The sequence below is a fragment of the Semicossyphus pulcher genome, unplaced genomic scaffold (genome assembly GCF_022749685.1).
Source record: "Semicossyphus pulcher isolate SPU_LCO1_2020_fin unplaced genomic scaffold, fSemPul1.0.p SCAF_17, whole genome shotgun sequence".
In the NCBI taxonomy this organism is placed as follows: domain Eukaryota; kingdom Metazoa; phylum Chordata; class Actinopteri; order Labriformes; family Labridae; genus Semicossyphus; species Semicossyphus pulcher.
This window is the reverse complement of record NW_027211681.1, coordinates 3,106,548-3,126,647: the sequence shown is the minus strand read 5'-3', so window position 1 is coordinate 3,126,647 and position 20,100 is coordinate 3,106,548. Positions and strand designations below refer to the sequence as shown.

The 20,100-nt window shown below is 41.3% G+C and overlaps 4 protein-coding genes across 5 annotated transcripts; 2 read left to right on the top strand and 2 right to left on the bottom strand.

The window, feature by feature from the left end:
- Positions 1-287: 287 nt before the first annotated feature.
- Positions 288-4,598, top strand: knop1 (lysine-rich nucleolar protein 1). 2 transcript variants are annotated; one of them, XM_069666757.1, is made up of 7 exons: positions 288-565; positions 957-1,031; positions 1,461-1,529; positions 1,632-2,804; positions 2,902-2,973; positions 3,448-3,516; positions 4,170-4,598. In XM_069666757.1, exons 1-7 carry the CDS (start codon positions 479-481, stop codon positions 4,473-4,475), a joined length of 1,851 nt encoding a protein of 616 aa, XP_069522858.1. In that variant the 5' UTR covers positions 288-478; the 3' UTR covers positions 4,476-4,598. The 2 variants fall into 2 exon arrangements, with proteins under 2 accessions (XP_069522858.1, XP_069522859.1); XM_069666758.1 differs by lacking the exon at positions 957-1,031.
- Positions 4,599-4,886: 288 nt separating this feature from the next.
- On the bottom strand, positions 4,887-8,900 carry exosc1 (exosome component 1). Its single transcript, XM_069666022.1, has 8 exons — positions 8,849-8,900; positions 7,747-7,862; positions 7,435-7,509; positions 7,236-7,324; positions 7,117-7,150; positions 6,983-7,033; positions 6,560-6,644; positions 4,887-6,046 (listed from the first exon to the last, which is right to left on the bottom strand). The coding sequence occupies exons 1-8, from the start codon at positions 8,874-8,876 to the stop codon at positions 5,940-5,942; spliced, it is 585 nt and encodes a 194-aa protein (XP_069522123.1). The 5' UTR covers positions 8,877-8,900; the 3' UTR covers positions 4,887-5,939.
- Positions 8,901-10,047: 1,147 nt separating this feature from the next.
- Positions 10,048-12,820, bottom strand: pgam1b (phosphoglycerate mutase 1b). The gene is made up of 4 exons (XM_069666591.1): positions 12,443-12,820; positions 11,125-11,399; positions 10,871-11,051; positions 10,048-10,704 (listed from the first exon to the last, which is right to left on the bottom strand). Exons 1-4 carry the CDS (start codon positions 12,579-12,581, stop codon positions 10,535-10,537), a joined length of 765 nt encoding a protein of 254 aa, XP_069522692.1. The 5' UTR covers positions 12,582-12,820; the 3' UTR covers positions 10,048-10,534.
- Positions 12,821-14,270: 1,450 nt separating this feature from the next.
- On the top strand, positions 14,271-19,169 carry pi4k2a (phosphatidylinositol 4-kinase type 2 alpha). Its single transcript, XM_069665950.1, has 9 exons — positions 14,271-14,708; positions 16,064-16,264; positions 16,361-16,492; positions 16,776-16,929; positions 17,011-17,069; positions 17,174-17,273; positions 17,553-17,686; positions 17,795-17,854; positions 17,995-19,169. Exons 1-9 carry the CDS (start codon positions 14,370-14,372, stop codon positions 18,154-18,156), a joined length of 1,341 nt encoding a protein of 446 aa, XP_069522051.1. The 5' UTR covers positions 14,271-14,369; the 3' UTR covers positions 18,157-19,169.
- The last annotated feature ends 931 nt before the right edge of the window (positions 19,170-20,100 follow it).

Genomic DNA, 20,100 nt, shown 5'->3' with positions numbered 1-20,100 from the left:
TACTTTCTAGACTGTATAACGGCCTATATGGCACTGAATTAAGTAACCATAAGTGCATCATGTTTTCCCTACAGAGGACGCCGCATGACGTTTTCTCCACTGGAGGCCACTGCAGCTTTTCTGCTGCTAGAGTCTTCAGGGGAAAGTGTATATTATAAACTGTTGGTTAATAATATATGTTATATGTGTATGTTTTTTTCCCAGTTATTGAACATGTTTTTATGATTTTATCCATTTGTTCATTTGACTTATTAGTATCCTTTAGTTTTGTCGCTGACTCAAGTGTAAATATGTTGGTTCAGTAAAGGGAAATGAATATAACGTTAGCTTTAACGTAGCCTTATCGCTTCAGTATTGAAATAAACGTGCAGCCAACAAATACAATTTAAAAAACTTTAACCATACCTGGTGAACTTTGGAGTGAGGTTGTTAGTTCGTTTCATTCGGTGCAACTCGTACAACTCCGGAAAGGGTTCGCATGCGCGCGCTCGTTTCTACAGACGCTTGGCCAGTAGCTAACCGGAAGGAAGGGAAACTACTTCCGGGTCAAGAAAGCAGCATACAGGTATCCACGTGAATTACCAGAGATTACAAAGTAAATTTACCGCTCGAGGTTACATAGTTTTCACAATACTTCGTGCCACATGATAAAATAGCCTGGCGGACTGCGCAGTTTGTTTAGTCAGTGTTTTAACACATCAGCTGCAATTTATGGTTAGCTAGTGTTAGCTTTAGAGCATGGTTACCAAGAGTGTGCTATATAAATACTCGGTCAGCTCATTCTGCCTGAGTGTTTTGCAGTTATCATTCTAAATGTATTACATTTTAGCTCGACATGTCTTTAAGTCACCGTTCATTTAAGTGAAGGTGCCATGGACGGGTTATCTCATTGAACAGTGGGACGTAATCCATGTTTATTTACATCAGCAAAACAACATGTTCATTTTATGTTTCAGACGGATTCTGATGAGGAGGTGATCTTCGTTTCCGAAAAGAGAGTGCCAAAATCATATAAGATTATCTTTGACCAGGTACTGATTTGTAACATCAGATATCAGCCTATTTGTGTCAGAATAATTTGTGCTGATGAAGTAACTTAAGCAAGATTTCCAGGATTAGAGCCCTTTTTATCGGACAAACTTAACATATAGATATATCTTACTCTGCCGGCGTTAAAATATAAGATGTAAAACTCAAAAAATTGCAGAATTGGGCCTACCTTTATGAACAGAAGACACATTTGTGAATCATGAGAAGTCCCTACTGCAGAGTTTCTGACACACTGATGAATGTGAATGAAACGTGTGAAATCATCTATGCGGATAGATTATTGAGTGCAGTAGTATTATTGTTTTATTTTTCATATATATATATATATATATATATATATATACATATATTTTATTTTTTTTATTTTTTATTTTTTATTACATTTTTGCACAACTCTCTGTTCCCTGCAGGCAAAGCGACTGACCTTGCAAAGAGAAATTGAGCACCAGTCCCAGCCCAAGCAGCAAGGCAAACCTTTGGTTAGTGTTCATTGCTGTGTTAGTCGAACCTGCACATACACAAAGTTTAGGAGTCTAATTTAGCTATTTAATCCATTGTCATTATTTTATTTCCCTCACCAGACAAGCCAGACGTCTGTTGCTGTGGAGAGGTCAGAGGAAAGTGTGAAAATGAAGCTGGAGGAAAAGAAGAGTGAGGAAAACTTAGTAAAGAAGAAGAAACACAAGAAAGGACACGCCTCTCTGTTGGACAACAATGAAGGGAGCCAAGTAAGGGTGAAAAAAGAAAAGAAGAATAAAAAAGTTGATGGAGAAGTTATAGATGTGGACTTGTGGGAAGGAGGTGATGAAAAGGAGGAGAAGAAAAAGAAGAAGAGGAAAATTGTAACAGAATCTCTGGATGATGCCAATTGTTCTGATGTCAACAATGGAAATGAAGTCATCAAGAAGAAGAAGAAGAAGAAGAAGCTGGCTGACGAGGAGAATCAAGTAAAGACTGTAGAGACTTTAGTAAAAGAAGAAGAAGTGGAAAATAAACAGCAGAAGGAGAAGAAAGTGAAAAATAAATCTGTACAAATTCACCCGGTGAATGTAAAGGTAGAGAAAGGGGTGGAGGAAGAAGAGCGAGCTGGAGAGGAAAAGTTGTCAAAGAAATCGAAGAAGGCAAAAAAGAGCATTTTAGCTGTGAGTGCAGAGACTGAGGAGCAAGTTAAAGAAGAGAAGAAGAAAAAGAAAGTCCCCAAAGAGGAAACCACTAAAGCTATCGATGGAAATAATGTAAACACAAAGAAAAATAAAGCTAAAACAATTGTAGCCGAGAATGAAGTGAAGTTAGAAACAGCACAGGGAGAGACTGGGGAGGTTGAAGAGGTAAAAGTGAAAAAGAAGAAAAAGAAAGTAGACGAAGCAGGAACTCCTCAGATCAAAGATAAAAACAAAAGAAGCAAAGTGGACAAAGACAATAACCTCAGCAAGACGAAAGAATACTCCACAGAGAGTGAGATTGTTATAGAGGAGGGGCAGACAAAGCTAAAGAAAAAAGAAAAGAGAAGAAAAGCTTCTGTGGAGGCCAGCGAGGTAGAGGAGACAGAACCAAAGAAGAAGAAGAAGAAAAAGAAGAAGGCAGAGGAGGGAGAACAACTTGAGCTCAAGTGTGAAGAATTTGAGGAGCAGAGTTTAGACACAAGCAAAAAAAAGAAAACGAAGAAGAGCTCCATTAAGGAGGAAATTCAGGATGTGAGCTTCAACACTGGTGCAAAAAAGAAGAAGGTTAAAGAGGAGGTGACAGACGAACATGTGAGTGTATGTCGTCAGCAGCGTTTGACACTGACCTGGGTTTTTCTGTTTCTTTCTCCATTCGAGTGAACATTGTTTTGTTTTTCATGTGTTTCAGGTGTCCCCTCAGATGGACGTGGTCTTCTTGTCTGAGAAGTCTGGAAACACTGACGAGGTAACCATCAACCAGGTAAACACTCTCTCATTATTCCTCTATGACTATTTAGTATTTACATGTGCATAAATTAAATTATGTTGGGAAATACTCTTATTCAGTTCCAATCAGAGAGAAACAAAAAAACATGAAATATTTCCTTCAAATATGAAGCTACTGGAAACAGCTGATTAGATTAGCTTAGCTTAGCATAATGGCTGGAAACAGAAGGAAACAGCTAGCCTGGTTCTGTCCAAGTGTTTAAAAAAAATCAGATAACCGATATCTCTTTAGCTAACTCTAACACAATACATTTTGTTAGTTTAATCCACTTAATATAAACGTCTCCTGGCTGTAGTATCACATGTTATGAACAGACAAGAGAGTGGTATCCATCCTCTCAGATAATGCTGAACAAAAAAATCATATATCCACAAACGTTTAACTATAACTTATACATTTTTTTTAATGCAGTAAAGTTAATTGAAATGTGTTATTTTTTTGTCTTAGGAAAGACGGCAAGCTTTACAAATGGAGATTGATCAGGCCTCGAAACCTCAAAAACCATCAAAAGCTGCGGTCAGTATTTTCCTTTAAGGACATCTAACTATTAAATCTCCTTTCTGCTTTTTTCCCTGAAACGGCATTCCATTTTATTAACATTGCATTTGAAAGAATGGAGATTTTTTTTTTTTAAGATTATTTTGTGGGCCTTTATCCTTTAATTTGATAGGACAGCTGAAGATAGACAGGAAATGAGGAGAGAGTGGGGGCCGACATGCACCAAATGGTCGGCAGGGAGTCGAACCTGCGACCAGTGCGACGAGGACTGTAGCCTCTGTATATGGGGCGCGTGCTCTACCAACTGAGCTAAACCAGTGTGAATGGAAACTATTTATTACTATTATATTAAGTGACACTCAAAAAACACTGGATCATTCATTTCCCATAATGCAACTTATTGGCATCTTGATTGGACCTGCAATGACTGAAATATGTCCATATCTTTGAACTCCGCCGTCTCAGTTTTTAACGCAGGGTTCTACTTTTTATTTTAGTCAATCCTAATGACATCATCAGGGATATTTTCTCTGCCTTAAGAAAAACTCCTACAGATCCATACAAGGTTCTATAAGGCTGTTTTTAACAGCCATCTCTGTGTGCAGAACTATTAGCAGTCTCTTTAGGGCACTAAGTTCTTAATATTTGACCTCTGTGTCTCTGTTGTTCAGGGTTTCGGCCAGTGGGGCACCGCCCAGTTCGACAACTCTGAACAGCAGCAGAAGTTCCTCCGCTTGATGGGCGGCTTCAAAAAGGGTTTCCAACCAGCTTCTGGGAGCACTGGTGGAGCAAACATGGCGCTGGGGAAAGGCGCACAGCAGCAGTTGCAGCAAGGGCTTCTGGGAGAGTTTGAACGCGCTCAGTCGCGCAGAGTGGACTTCAATAACAGGGGCGCAGGACTCGGGTTTACTGCACCGTCCAATAAGAAGTTCTCCATTGATGTAAATGCGTGTCGATCAGTTCATTTTGATGATTGATCTAAGTGTGTGTGTTTGGTTGTACAGACATTTGTTTTTTGCATGTGTAGTTTTAACTGTAGATTTGTATACTGTACTGTTGCTCATAATGCTGTTTGTACATACTGTATATTAAACCTCCTTCAGCTTCAACAACTGGACTGGTCTGGTTTACCCTGAGTTAGTTCTGCAGTTTAAAAAGACATGCTGTTCCACTGTTTACAAGTTAGCACGTCAATAGAAACGTGTTAAACTACGATGTAAAAAACCATTACATGTTGTAGATGAATGAAAAGGCGATTATGTTGGTTGAACAGATGAGCAGCTGTTGGCTCTAAGGAGAAAGGATAAGTCACATAAATATTCTTGACTCACTCTAAGAGCATCTTTAAAATCCAGCTGGATGAAAAGCTGAAACGTTGTTTTGATAGTCTTTTTATTCAATTTTTGCACATGAACAACGAATAAGGAAAATCAAAGTACACTCTACTTCAAAGATAAAATAGAAACATGTCTGCTTGCTGATTGTTGGCTCATAAATTTTGTTTTACACAAAAATATTCGACTATCATCTACTTCAATACTCCGTGTGAAGTAGCTGTGTCTTAACTGATTGAACATAAGGCTCTCTGTTAGTCATTTTCATTTAAACTGCTGTATAGACAATATTTGTCCATCAGTTTACACCAAACTAGAAAAGCCTGAAAGGAGAAATGAGCATGAGGAGAATCAAATGTCTTTCATAGACATTTAATTCTCATTTCTTCTTTCAGGCTTAATGTTTTCATCACATTTATGGTCAATGTATAAAAAACAAGTCCACCACATACATGACGTAATGTTTTAGGGCATAATGCCTACATGCATCAGTGGTCCTTATATCAGACCAAAAAACATCAACTGCCCTTTGAACAATATTTGGCCTTAAAATACATGTTTACTTTTGCCTTTATATGAGCAAGACAGTGGGTCTTGTTGTAGCAAGTCTCCCGTTTCTGCACTCAGCAATGTGCACCAACTTTAAACAGAGTGAATCCTGCCTCTGTAAAAAGACAGATGCAAAAGTCTGATGCTTTTAGCTTCTACACAAAGTGCTCCCTTACTAAGTATGACAGCTGAAATGTAACATCCTGAGTGATCTAGGTCAGGTTATGCAATTTTAAGGGCAACTTTAAAGCCCTACTGTGCACATGCATTGAATTAAGTTCAAAATGTCTTTACAGTAGCTACATTGTTAAGAATATATCATATAGCTTGAGCCTGCTTCTGTTTTCAAGCTAGCACAATCAAATGATGACACAATGTGCAGAGGAAAGCTGTTTACAAAACCCTTAAAGTCATGAGACAGAAGTAGCCAACGACACGCACGCCATCCAGCCTCTCAGGAAACATCCGAGACAGCGTTAGGAGGCTGCGTGGTGGCAGTGATGGAAGGAGGGAGGGGAAGCTGTGTGTTCCTCGTGGAAGAAAGAAGCTGCAGCGCTCTCATGCCTGCAGGTACTCAGGCTGCACTCGCGCCACTTTGCGGAACTCCTTGCCGTGTGTTAGTGGGCACTGCATCTCACACCAGCTGATGGGAACCATCTGGGCACCTGGTGCACAAAAGAGGTCAGACGACAGAGAAAACTGAAAACATTTTGTAAGTGTCTTTAAGATATCACACATCTCAGTCTGAGTTACTGACTTCTTTAACTGCTCAAAAGTATGTTTGAGAGAGATTCATGTAGGTGCTGATCATGCACTATTTTCTGTACCTGCATTTTCACTTGGTAGATTAAAAGAAAAAATATATTCAAATATTCCCTTTTTACTTTTGCCACTCTCATAGCCGTCACTACAACTCTCAGTAAGGTCTCATGCTCAGTTACAAGATCAGAGAACTAAACTTCTGCCATGCTGTAAGAAAAGCTACAGTAAATGTTTGATAGATAAAAGCTACTACTTAGCAAATGGCTATTAACTGTCCAAGTGTCAAAAATCGTCTACACGTGTACAGCAGTAACTCCTGTCCCTGAAGTTCTCTGGGCTGTTACTCTTGCACCACCCTGTGTTCAAACAGGAAACTATCAACCTGTGCTTAACATTGGGAATACAAAGAAAGTTACCTGCTTCACTGTGTGCCACCACCACCCCCAGCTCATTCTCTGCCGTTGTCAGCAGGTAGTTAGACTGCACGTCACCGAGAGAAATCTGGTCACAGGTTAAGGGTAAAAAATACAGAAACAATCATCAACACCACAGAGTGTCACTGTTCTTTAAGTGCACTCGGTGAAAATCCAAAGGCAGTTGATTTCAAAAATTAACAAGCGAAATTGTTAATCAGCCACATTCCCAGCACGCCTTTAAATAAACATCAGAAGTCTCCCAGAGAGACTGATAACAGAGAGCAGGTGATTTTTCAGAGAAACTCTGAGTTTCGGAATTCAGGGAATACAAATAAACGGGAGCAGATGTTTGAGCTGAAAGGTTTCCATATCTTCACTATTGAAAAGAGGCATTCATTTTGTCAGACGGCAGCTGAAGGATACAACTTTTGCCAAGACGATGTCACCAGGTCTGAAGCTTTTGTAAATCTCCACCTGTGACAACGAAGAGAAAAGTCATCTTTGATCAATAAGTAATGAGCAGAAAAAAAATGACGATGTCATGGATTTAAACACACCTTGTCCTTCTCTGTTGCACGTACGTCTTCTTTCCTGTAGTCAGAAGAAGCAGACTCAGCTTTGGGGCAAATACAATATCAAACATTGTTAAACAACAAAGACATTTTTGGGGGGTTACCTGATCGTGCCTCTGAAGCGGTCCTTCAGCGGTGTAGAGCCTACATAGAGGATGTGGACCTTGGCGAATCTGGGGTTGATGCTGGTTACCTGCCAAAGCGTGGAACAGTAAAACTCAAAACAAAGCACCTCTTTGATGAACTGGTCCCCTCAGTAGATCATCCAAATACAGAACAATGGTATCTGATAGCATCTCATACCTTACAGGTGACTATTGCACCTACATCTGGTAGAAGTTGTGTTTCTGTTTCCCTCACCACTGAGATCACAGGTAACTACAAAGAGACAGAAATCACGTGTATTAAAGCGTCAAAAAAAATCCAGTTCAGGTTTCATGATTTAACTTCAAAACAGCCTGAAGGAAAGAGCTGTCACATGGTGCGTATTTCAGAGGCACTGAACAAAATTATTCAGAATTGTTGCGTAATTTCTTGACTCTGCCACTCCCACATGCCTGATTGCTTCTGCAGCTTTTCTGCCTTTCTCTGACCCGCACCCGCCACACCCCTCACCTCCTCTCCCTCATTTTTCCTGAGAACGTAGCCTGCTAGTGAGGAGAATATGTAGCCATGCCGCAGGTATACTCCTGTGCCGGGTATACAGTCTTCTACACTGCACAGCTTGTCACCTGGAGAGAAAACAAAGAGGGAAGACAGGAAGTGTTGGAGGAAAGTTGTGCATTCTGTATGTGTGTGTTTTCTAGTGGAAATGTAACCATCTCTGCTGAAATCTGAATTTATAATCCACTTTTGTGAGAGCCAACAATGAAAGGGAAATAAAAGACCAGCTTAAAAAACTCTACGCAATTATTTACATGATCAGTTTACTCTAGAGACTCTGATCAACAGTGGGTAAGAGGAATGAAAGTCTGCCAGAACCTCTCTTGCACGATTATTATTATTATAAAGAGCATGACAAACTTATCCATCATCTAAGGAGGACAATTATTGCTTTATTGCTTTTCTGTTGCTCCTTTTAGCCGTCTGGACTTAACCCTAATATGACGTGAAATACTAACTGCATGAGCTTTAAAGACTAACAACACTCATTGTTATTATAGTCAAGAAGTGGTGTCTCCTCCATAAGATGACTCACACAACTTTTCAATGTAAAACATTTTGGTTGACATTTCCTACAACCACCCACATTTTAAAAGTGAGGATTTCACATGGGTGAGTCAAAACAAGTGAGAGAAGGAATGCAGCTATGCGCCTGAGGCGATGGGCAGGGCAGGGGATCAAACCTGCAGTGGAAAGTAAAAGTTACACGCTTACAGCCCTGCACAAGTACGCTCATTTCACGTAAAAGAATGGTCCATAAAGTTAATTAATACTCCTACTCCGTCTTCTATTCACATGACACAAACAATTATAACTTAAAAAAGTAACTGAATTTACCGTAAATTACGCTAATCCACGCCAAATCAAACCCCACGCATGGCAGCTGGGAGTAATTAACAGGATAACAGTGTACACATTCATCAACAGTGTAACTATATTTTCTGGCAATGTAGCGACGGCTACGACAGCCCACGTGAGCACAAAAGTCCAAACGCGACAAAGTGTGGTTAAACTACATCCTAAACTCTCATAAATACAAATTTACGGAACTCACCTGGAACACACAGCTTCATGGGCGACATGTTTTCGAGAAGAGCAGTTCGCTAGCCGATTGGCTGTGACGAAGGCCTCTAGTGGATTCTGATTGGCTGGTCGTACGCTGGGAGGAAGTGAAAGAAGTATGGCTCTTTCCGCCATCTTTGTTGAGGCACACATGGGCACATGCTATGCAATAATGCCTCATGAAAACGTCCACACACAGTTCAATGTAACTGTATACATATTATTTACGTTAAAAATGTAGCTTACTTACTTATACTTCAACCTCAACAAAAACCTCGTAATAGTTATAACAATCCCTTTCTTATTTTGGACACTTTCATTTTAAAGGGTGCTCATAGGGGCATTTTTTGCCAATAAGCATGGATTTCAAAACAGATATTTTTGTACATTTGTGAGATTTTAGTTTTTGTTATAATGTTGCAACTAAATATTTCAAATGTATTTTCTGAATTGGATTAACACACTGATCATGTCAAAATAAAATATTAAAATGAAATATTTCAGTAACAGTGTATTACTTTTACATGTAGGCAAGCTGTCTTGGACAAAGCTAAGGGGAAATATAGTGCTGTCATGAAAGGATAAGAATTTAGAAAATGTTGACAAGGTCACCTTGTAGTGATATGCCAACATGATGTGTACTTTCTGCTGTAGACTTAAAACTTTCTGGGTTTGTTAAATATCCAAAATCTAGAAGGCTTTTGCCTTCTCTAGGACCAGTGAAGAGAAATACAACCCAAGAACATGACATGATGGGAAAATAATTTACAACCACTTATACTACTACTACAAAAATGCAGCAAGAATGAATGGAGTAGGTGTGACCAATCAAATTCCCACAGTGGTATGCTGTCCGTTTACCACGCCTGCCTTCTAATCAATTGTAACTTTCCTAGCCATTGTACTATGTGTGTTTCTTATATTTTTGAAATCCTTGTAGTATCAATACAACTTTGCTCCAATACCGTGTATTATGCGTGTTATGTTGCAACCTCTGGGGATCAATAAAGGATTATCTTATCTTATCCCTTTAAACTAAAATATTAGGGTTTTTTATTACTTCAATTTGTATTATTTCATAATGAAAAACTGAAATCATCTAATTTTCTCCCTAAATGAATAATTCATGAGGACAGAGTGGACAGTCATGGAGGAAAATAACATCAGACACTGATAAAAGACGTCATCACATAATAGCTCACAATATTTATTCTTTTTCTCACAATGCCACAGCAACAATAATCAGCAGTGCGGAGCATTTTAACTTGCCCTTTTAACAATAGCCAGTGTTAAACTTTATAGGTTTTACTCTTCCCACTGAGCTTCAGCTGCATGAATCGTAAAAAGGAAGGAACACTTGGAACGAGTCTGCAGGGTTCGCTATGTTTGCTCCTTTTTCGCTGGTCCCTAAATTTGCATTTTGGTCAGTGCTTAAATCATATTACAGCCGATGAACTGTATGTTTCAGAATGTCACAAAGTAAAGACCAATCAGTACTGGATTGTATGTCTGCGTGACAGCCGGGTAATATCAAAATAAAAGTGCACTATATGTCTCTGTGTGTGCGCAACTCTGTGATGACTGGAACAATAAATGACCTTGAAATAACTGGATAACTGAACAGCACATGGTTGACCTGTACTCTAGGCCATTCATGAAGGAGAGGGAATGGGGGGGTCTATTTCTTGACTTTGCCCTGAGAAGCCACAGCTTCCATGGCCTTTTTCACGGTCTCCTCGTCTCCCAGGAACTGCATGGGTCCTAAAGGCTTCAGGTTCTTGTCCAGCTCGTACACGATGGGGATCCCTGTGGGCAGGTTCAGCTCCATGATAGCCTCCTCTGACATCCCTGGGAAAAAGCAACAGACAGAACAGCTAATATTTGTTAGGAGGCAGCCTGCACTGCCCTTGGGCCTTATATGAATGCCAATTTATATTGACATTTAGTTAACCAGTGAAGTTGTATGAGTATTTTTAAATATGATAAAGGAAGAATGATCTGCTCTGTCTCTTACCCTCCAGGTGCTTTACGATGCCCCTCAGACTGTTTCCATGGGCAGCAATCAGCACCCTCTTTCCCTCTTTGATCTGAGGAACGATTTCTTCGTTCCAGAAGGGCAGTGCACGGGCGATGGTGTCCTTCAGGCTCTCACAGCTGGGCAGCTGGTCCTCTGTCAGGTCAGCATAACGCCGGTCCTACAAAGACAGAGAATTAGTATTGCAGAACATGTGTGCTGAGGTAAGAATTTGTGTCTCCCTGTGTTGTCACCTTGCTTATGTTCTGATAGAAGTCGTGATCCTCATCCATGGGAGGGGGAGGAGTGTCAAAAGAGCGCCTCCAGATCTTGACCTGGGCCTCTCCGTGTTTGGCTGCCGTTTCAGCCTTGTTCAGCCCAGTCAGGCCACCATAGTGACGCTCATTGAGACGCCAGGTCCTGTGCACGGGCAGCCACATCTGGTCGATGCTGTCCAGGACGAACCACAGGGTGCGGATGGCCCTCTTTAGGACAGAGGTGTAGCAAATATCGAATTCATAACCAGCGTCTGAAGTAAATAGAAGACAGGATATGAAAAAGGAGGTCAATGTGAATATGTTACTGGTTATTTGATGCATTTGCTTTTGCTTAGTCAGGGGCGGCGACACCGTCGGACTCAGACTGCAGGCTCTGCAGGATGTGCCTGCAGAGGATTTTTGGGTCATGGAAAAAAAGCTTTTTCCACACAGAAAGAAACACTAAAATAAAGGTGGAGAACTATGAGACAATGACTAATGAGACACCTGAATTAATCTGGACATAATAAACATGCAATTCCCCAACAACAGATAATTTGCTTTTATGATATTGAATGATTAAATATTATTTCCTTCACTATCTGTACAACAATTTAGACACAGCTAAAGTGACGTGTGTCTAGGAACTGTACATTTAACAGTGATCCTACCTTCCAGTAAATTCCTCATGGGTAAGAAGTTCATGTACGTGCAGTGAAGTATCTTGAGATTAAAGTCTCAGCTAAATAAATCTGATCAAATGAAATGGATGTCTGCTAGGAGAATGAATCATGACCTCCCAAAACTATGCTGGCTTTTAAGTTACTTCACAAATTCACAACACACAAAACATATGCTACAATTTAAAATGAAAAAAAGAAGGCAAATCAGAATAAGTCTTTACTTGTCTTTACTGGAGATTGCTGATGTATGAAAAACCTCAAATACTATATTGAAGTATACTAAATAGTATATACTGTAACACCAGACTGTGTGGACTGGTGTGTGGGACCATCATGGCTCAGGGGAAAAACTGGTTCAGCAAAGACTGTTAGATTTGTACCAGACTGTCTAATCAGACAATTAGCTGCAGCCAAATTCTCCCACAAATGCGTGGATACTAATGACTCACAGCACTAAGTCTAATAAAGATAACGATTTAACCACGTCCATCCCTGCTCCTGCTGCTCTTGTGTCGCAGTAGGCCGACTACCTGTTTCTCCATCCGGCGCAGTTGCATAAGCACTGACTTGCAAAGGCTTAATCCAATGACAGAGACAAAGCCCGATTAGACAATGTGACATTATTTTGGTACCTTTCAGCGCTTCTCCTCCTCTCCTCGCCTCCTGCTCCCCGGTCTCACTCAGGTCGGCGTCGAACCAGCCGCAGAATCGGTTCTCCTGGTTCCAGCAGCTCTCTCCATGGCGGATCAGGACGAGTTTGTACGCAGCCATCCTCACACCAATGCCCTCTGCGCTGTATTTCCGGGAAACTTGGAGAAAGTGGGTCTTCTTAAAATGCAGCAGCAACGTGCGCAGATTTGTCCGGATTTCGCCGCAAACACAAATACGGCTACAAAGGAGCGGGCGCAGTATTTTGTAGATCAGGAGGGAGAGTCTGTGTCAGCAGAGGGTTTGGAGAGTTTGCTGGTGTGTCCGAACTTGACAGATATCACCACCCGAGCTCTCTTCCTGCTAATTTCCACCAATCAGAGGGCGAGCTGTGTGCGCCGGAGGAGGAGGGAGGCAGGAGGATGCGCACAGCGGCACGTCCACACAGCGAGCAGTGCATCCTACAGGCTGGCGATTGTGCATCATATAGGCAAAGGTGCATTTTTGTGTGTAAAGTGTCTTTAATTATCTATTTCGTGAAATACTACAGTTAAAATCTACATTCACTAATAACTAAAAACAGAATGATTCAAACATTACAGACTACCAAAACACAGTGCAAATGTATTCCTCATCTCCTGAGTATTTACTGTATATGTATGTATGTATAAATATATATTAAATATAGATAGATAGATAGATAGATAGATAGATAGATAGATAGATAGATAGACAGAGAGAGAGAGAGAGAGAGAGAGAGAGAGAGAGAGACATTTGAACTGCACAATACACAATCCAAAGAAGAATAAAAATAAAAGTTTATTCTTAGGCCCAAACACAGTTAAAACAGCTTTGAAATGAAAAAAGGAGCAAATATAGAAACAAATGTGGTGTCACTGTTACGTCAGACCGGAAAGACAAGTAGCTTCTAATTTGTAGTTTGTTCCTGAGGATTAAGAGACCTCATGGACTTAAGACCTGACTGGGACTTCCCCATCCATGACTGACTGTCACTGCATTACTCAGTGGATCTTTCACGTCGACATTGGTTGCTGTGAATTGTTGCAGTCACGGTTTTAGAATATTTTTTAATAGTCCCTCATTCAAAACAGATAATGCCTCACGAAAGTTTCACTTTAATGAAATATCTGTATTTATACAGTCTGTGCTCAATATATCACTGAATTTAAGAGCTTCGCATGCTGATATCCCTGACCTTTGACCTTCCAATTTAGGGGGGAGTAGCCAAGATGTAACAATTCAATCTGCGTTTGTCACAACGTTTGTTGCGCTAAAGATATCCTACAGATTAAAAACAGCTGGAATAAAAGTAAAAAATTATATGAATTAGTTAAGGACTGACCAATGTCAAAGATAAATTAAAAGAAATGTTTGCTTTTGCTTGAAAATATGAACAGAACATAAATCACAACCTTGTGTTCCATTAATCTATACATTTATTGATTACATTCAGTGAACTTAATTGGAGAAAGTTTTGTCAGGTTTTAAAGGTTTTAAAGCCGCTTTCGGGCTGAATTTGGCTCTTACCAGCTTACAACTACAAGTAAAAGGATTCAAAGGTTTTTTATACGGAGTTAATTGATTGGGTTAACTGTGCTGTCACATGTCTTCCGTGGGCGGGACGAGAGAAGCCAATCAGCACATGAGTTTAGGTTGTAGACAGGAGAATCTGAACGGTGATTGGTTAAAGACCAAAACACTCATAGTGTCCCGCCTCTTCCCGGAAGCTGACAGTCATCTGATTTTTCTTTTTTCCCCCTTGTGTTTCCTTGTTAGCCAGCGTCAGTACTAGCCAACTAAACAGACGTCCCACTTTCGTTACCTCTCCTATATCGTCCTCTTTTCTCTTTCTCCAGGAGTTAACATAACTCCTTGTCCACCACCAAAATCATGGACGAGACGAGTCCGCTTGTCTCTCCGCTCCGGGACTCTGGTGATTTCAGCTACTGTCCCACAGAGCCCACCAGCCCCCGGGGCGCGTTTGGAAGCACCCCGGGCTCGGTGGTACGTATCCCAGCCGGCAGCCCTGGGCTCAGCCGGGAGAGACAGCCGCTTCTGGACCGGGACCGTGGGAGCTCGCCGCGGGAGCCGCACAGGAACGAGTTCCCGGAGGATCCCGAGTTCAGAGAGATCATCCGAAAGGCCGAGCGAGCCATAGAGGAGGGTATCTACCCGGAGAGGATCTACCAAGGGTCCAGTGGAAGCTATTTTGTCAAAGACTCACAGGGGGTAAGAAGTGCTGCTAGCTTACCGATTACTAACAGTTGTTATGCTAACGGCTGTGAAGTAGTGTGTGAGCGTGTCGCAATGACTTTAGGACTCTTTAAATAAAAGTGTCAATCGCTTCGAGGAAAGGCCTCTGAAAACTAGCCTGTGATGACTTGGCAAATAGATTATAGGGCATGCAATTACAACATGAACCTTCATTTTAAATTTTCTAAAAGAAACAAAAAACATTTTGCGCTTTCTCTTAACTTCTTGATACGGTTGCTTAGCTCCCAAAGAGATTCTTTTATCATCACTTTACGGTGGCTGTGCTGGCGGCTGATCATCTTGTCAGATCCTCCTGCTGAGCAGGTAGTCTGTCAGTGAAAGTCCATCTCCAACAGCTGTCACAGTGACGTCAGGAACAACAACACAGTCACAGATAAGATGCATGCCAACTTTCGTGTCAGGAAGTAGTGCAAGTCTGAGCAAAGAACAAAGTCTTATAAATGATCAAAGATGCTTTGCACACATGATATGTTACAGTAAGAACTTTACTTTTGCAGGTCTTTTACAAAGTGAAGAATCAGGCAGTCCACATTTACACTATTGTAGAGCATATCTCTCAATTTGCCATGATGTCTCCTGATTCTTTCTAATCAGATAAGTGATAGAAAACGTTGATCATCTCTGCTTGAACCGTTATAAGTCTTGAGCAACTCTCAAATACTGTCCTGTCAATCTGCGTCTATCTATGGTGTGTGTTGTGTTCAGTATGTTTTAAAAAGAGGAAGTGTGTCTTTGGACTTTGTTGCTGGTTCCTCCCAAATATCCCTCATTGTTTGACACTCTCCACTCAAAAGCTCACAAAAGAAAATGAAGTGGGGTTGTTAGTGTGTGACATTGTTATCCAGTGCCCCACTCCCCCTGCCCCCTCCAATTTCACCAGTTTCTTGAGTTAGTCACCAGTGTGCTTAGTGGTCATGTGCTAGCCCTCTGAGTGTGTAATTCTCTTCAATGACCAAGTTTCGTGTTGTAATCGCCGTGTGTGTGTGTGTGTCCGTGTGCGTGCGCACGCACGTTTGTGCCAGACTGGCGTAACGCAACATGTGATTTTTCTATATACAACTTTAAAGTCACACGGCACTTAAAATCTATCTTTTTGTTATCAGACACTCATCCCCTATAGGCTCAAAGATTTTGCTGCCAAATTTGATTGGACAGTTGGTCTCAACATGCTGTAATTTTAATTACATTTAATCATTTTTTTCGTAGTTAAGTGAGTTGTGTCCTTGAATTGAAGTATCTAAATGTGTCAAACACAGCCAAACCTTTCTTCTCTCTAAATCTTATTTTCTCCCCTCTGCGTCCCTCCACAGAAAATCATTGGAGTGTTCAAACCCAAGAACGAAGAGCCATATGGCCAGCTGAACCCAAAGTGGACTAAGTGGCTCCAGAAACTGTGCTGTCCCTGCTGCTTCGGCCGAGACTGCTTAGTCCTGAACCAGGGTTACCTCTCGGAGGCCGGGGCCAGCCTGGTCGACCAGAAACTGGAGCTCAACATTGTTCCCAGGACCAAGGTACAGACACGTTTGGCTCCTTTTCCACATCGTCAAAGCCATTTGCCAAAATGCCAACTCTGTAAATCAAAATTATGTACCTATACAAAACAATAGGTGGTGTACCTGGCGAGTGAAACATTCAACTACAGTGCCATAGACAGGGTGAAATCTCGAGGAAAGAGGCTCGCCCTGGAGAAGGTGCCTAAAGTGGGCCAGCGCTTCCACAGGATCGGACTGCCACCAAAGGTAAGCTGATGAATCGTTATATTTAGAAGGTGATTGCATTCAGAGCTGAATTCATGTGCCCCTTAGTAGTCTTAAAATTAAAACTGTTAGATGTTATTAGTTGATGATGTTCGAAATCCTGTTCTGGGGCTTTCAATCAAACTGAACAGAGCGAGCAACAAATAGACACTTTATATGTTTAACTCAGTTCGGTACATTCAGGATTATTTCAGTGACCTCAACATCAAGAAAATACCTATACTGTCTTTTACCATATAGACTCTGATCTGTTGCTCTTCATCAGGTCGGTTCCTTCCAGCTTTTTGTCGACGGATACAAAGATGCAGATTTCTGGCTACGGAGGTTCGAAGCCGAGCCTCTGCCTGAAAACACCAACCGTCAGCTCCAGCTCCAGTTTGAGCGGCTCGTGGTTCTTGATTACATCATCAGAAACACAGGCATGTAGCCCCCCTGCTCAGCACAAACCGTGTCACTCTAATCTGAACAGTATATTTGAATTTTTTTTGTGTGTGTTTTAGATCGTGGAAATGACAACTGGTTGCTAAAGTACGACTGTCCCATGGACCCTGGGAATAGGGTGAGGACAGACAGACAACATTAGAGTCTTGACATTTAACTTTTAAAACAATGACCCTGACGGCTGAATATGTGTTTATTTTATGACTGTCTTCTCCTCTGTAGGACACAGACTGGGTGGTAGTAAAGGATCCCATCATCAAGCTGGCAGCTATAGACAACGGCCTCGCCTTCCCGCTTAAACACCCTGACTCCTGGAGAGCCTGTGAGTTTATAACCAGTCACTGCTCACTATCTGCATGCTTTCTAGCTTTTCAACAGTCTGTCCAGTTAAACCTTGTGTTTCAATCTATTTCTCTAATACCTCTACTTTTATAGATGTGTATATATTTTAAACCCCACTTCTTTTTATCCTATAATTATTTCTCTTTCACCTTTCACAAGATTTTCTCCCCAAAATTTAAAATTAGCTCTTCCTCTTCCTTTTTCCAGTCCGAGTAGTGTACATGATCATTAAGGCTCTGTTTCGTTGTCCAATCACCAGATCCATTCTACTGGGCGTGGCTTTCCCAGGCCAAAGTTCCTTTCTCCCTGGAAATCCGGGAGCTTGTCATGCCCAAACTCTCCGACCCAAATTTCATCAAAGACCTGGAGGAGGACTTGTATGAACTATTCAAGGTACAGAGGGACTCAGATGAAGTGTTTTATGCAGATTAAATAGCTTATTATGTCAGATCTGTGGCTTTAACATACAATAATGTGTGTATGGTGTACTGTGTCTCGCAGAAAGACCCTGGTTTCGACAGAGGACAGTTCCACAAACAAGTAGCCGTAATGAGGGGACAGGTGAGTTTTCTCTTTTCTCTACGTAGACAGAGAAATCTATTGGGAAATTAGGGGAATTCTTCTTTGTGAAAGAAATGGTTTCTACTGCTTCTTTTAAAGTGGTTTAATATGAAAAAATGTTTGTTTTTTTTATTCCCAAGATCCTGAACTTGTGCCAAGCCCTGAAGGACGGTAAAACACCCCTGCAGTTGGTCCAGATGCCCCCAGTAATCGTCGAAACAGCCAGAGCACCTCAGAGAGCCAACAGCGAGTCTTACACACAGAGTTTCCAGAGTAGAAGACCCTTCTTCACCTGGTGGTAGGAGTCAACAATGAAGAGGAGGAACTGCAGGAAGAAGGAGCGAGGAGTGTCGATGTGCCGAGGAAAGAAAGGACAGAATCTGAGAGCGCAGGAGTCTGTCTTGGAAATAATTCACCACCCGTCCCTTGTGGATATTTTGGTTCCAGTTGATGCGTGGAGCAATGAGGCCAAAAGAGAAAAAGTTTAACACGTCTTCTCTGTTTGCCTCTGTGCCTTGTGGATGTGGAGATCGAATGCCCAAATGATAAAGATTTTGTACCTTCCTGCGAGAGAGAGAAAGATTTCAGTGAGAGGTCAGACTCTTCTTTTGGACTCCTGGGTGCACGTAATGTTTGCTCACATTAAAGCCTCTCATGTTTTGTTTTCGGATGGGAGATGTTGCATTCCATGTTTGTTTGTTTTTTCATACCTCTCTGCCTTTTAATATTTGCCTGCATTTTCCAACCCGTGCAGTTAAAAGCCCTGGGCTGGGGAAAGCTGTGGTGCCACTACTGAAGATCAGCATTTAGTTTGTTAAAAAAAAAAAAAGAAGTGTTCATTGTGGTTAAGTTGTGATGATTTAGGAACTGGGCTGACAGTGGTGTGCATGTCTTTACACAGTGAATACAAGTATTGTGAACTGGTTTCACAGTTGCTTCTCCTAACTGTTTAGATGAGGATCTACAAGTCCACCGAGGTGATGTTGGAAATCAGAGTTACTCTTCGGTTAAAGAAACAAACTGTTTTTTGAGCTGAGATAAGTGGCTCACCCAATTTTTCACTCTTCCATCGATGAGTTAAACCACATGTGAAGAAGACAGAATAATCCCATCTGCCAGCAGGCAGAGAAGGAGTCGGTGGTTCCCAGCCCACACGCTCCTGTTTGTGTCGGCCATGTTGATTTCTGTTCATTTTCTGGCTTGTGGGGTCGCCTGAAGTAAACAAAGTAACTTCCTGCTGTACTGAACTGACATGAAATGTATTGTGGCAATGCACTGTATAATTTGTATGTAATATTTAATGATAGATTATAATTAAAACATATAACATTACCTGTGCTTTTGTGAGAAAAGTTTACAGTCAGAAATACTCATTTTTAGATGCACGATATTTGATTTTTTGCCGATATCCGATATTTTCCAACCCTTTTTGCCGATTTCTAAACTGATATATTTGGCACTTTTTTTTTTTTCACCTAATTGCAGAGAACATCAAGTCTGCCCTGTAGTGGAACTGATATCATGCCTACTCTCTGGGGCGGCTGTGGCTCAGTGGTAGAGTCGGTCGTCTTTCAATCGGAAGGTCGGAGGTTCGATCCGCAGCTCCCTCAGGCTACATGTTGAAGTGTCCTTGGGCAAGACACTGAACCCCAAATTGCTCCCGGTGGCACAGCCAACGGGTATGAATGTGATAAGTGATTGACAGTTTATGTAGTGTATCAGTGTATGAATGTGTGTGTGAGAATGGGTGAATGTGATATGTAGTGTAAAAGCAGTATGAGTGGTTGCAAAACCTAGAAAAGCGCTATTTAAGTACAGTCCATTTACCATCTTATTGTTGTGGCCGACTGGCAGATTCTTGAGATGGGTGATTAAATTTGTAGTGTTGCCCCTCCACTCATGACCGATGCTGAGCACAACCTTGCTGTCTGTTTCGGAAACTTTGAAAAACTGCCCTACTGCAGACATCTTGCACCCTTCTTCAACTTCTTCTTCTTGACGAAAGAGGCGTGGTGCAGGCAGTGCGTGCGCACACTCTCACTGAGTACATTTCATGGCATTATGTCAAGCTTTTTTAGGGAATCATCGAGCATTTAGGCATCATTAAAGAGTTGTTTTATCGGCGGAAAATATCGGCAGAAAAATGAAATATCTGCTTATGCCGATATGTCATTTCCAACCATAATCTGCAGAAACCGACAACATGGCGATAATATTGTGCATCCCTAATTCCCGCTACACAAAAC

What these genes read in the sequence shown, in the direction of transcription:
- knop1 (XM_069666757.1), top strand. Translation starts at nt 479, where the DNA reads ATGCGCGCGCTCGTTTCTACAGACGCTTGGCCAGTAGCTAACCGGAAG. An exon ending in ACGAGGTAACCATCAACCAG is followed by an intron (nt 2,974 to 3,447) that starts GTAAACACTCTC and finishes TTTTTGTCTTAG; the next exon opens with GAAAGACGGCAAGCTTTACA. An exon ending in AAAAACCATCAAAAGCTGCG is followed by an intron (nt 3,517 to 4,169) that starts GTCAGTATTTTC and finishes TCTGTTGTTCAG; the next exon opens with GGTTTCGGCCAGTGGGGCAC.
- exosc1 (XM_069666022.1), bottom strand. Translation starts at nt 8,876, where the DNA reads ATGTCGCCCATGAAGCTGTGTGTTCCAG. An exon ending in CATGAAGCTGTGTGTTCCAG is followed by an intron (nt 7,863 to 8,848) that starts GTGAGTTCCGTA and finishes TTTTCTCTCCAG; the next exon opens with GTGACAAGCTGTGCAGTGTA. An exon ending in GGTGGCACACAGTGAAGCAG is followed by an intron (nt 6,047 to 6,559) that starts GTAACTTTCTTT and finishes TTTGTGCACCAG; the next exon opens with GTGCCCAGATGGTTCCCATC.
- pgam1b (XM_069666591.1), bottom strand. Translation starts at nt 12,581, where the DNA reads ATGGCTGCGTACAAACTCGTCCTGATCCGCCATGGAGAGAGCTGCTGG. An exon ending in AGGAGGAGAAGCGCTGAAAG is followed by an intron (nt 11,400 to 12,442) that starts GTACCAAAATAA and finishes TATTTACTTCAG; the next exon opens with ACGCTGGTTATGAATTCGAT. An exon ending in CATCGTAAAGCACCTGGAGG is followed by an intron (nt 10,705 to 10,870) that starts GTAAGAGACAGA and finishes GCTTTTTCCCAG; the next exon opens with GGATGTCAGAGGAGGCTATC.
- pi4k2a (XM_069665950.1), top strand. Translation starts at nt 14,370, where the DNA reads ATGGACGAGACGAGTCCGCTTGTCTCTCCGCTCCGGGACTCTGGTGAT. An exon ending in TTGTCAAAGACTCACAGGGG is followed by an intron (nt 14,709 to 16,063) that starts GTAAGAAGTGCT and finishes GTCCCTCCACAG; the next exon opens with AAAATCATTGGAGTGTTCAA. An exon ending in TAGCCGTAATGAGGGGACAG is followed by an intron (nt 17,855 to 17,994) that starts GTGAGTTTTCTC and finishes TTTATTCCCAAG; the next exon opens with ATCCTGAACTTGTGCCAAGC.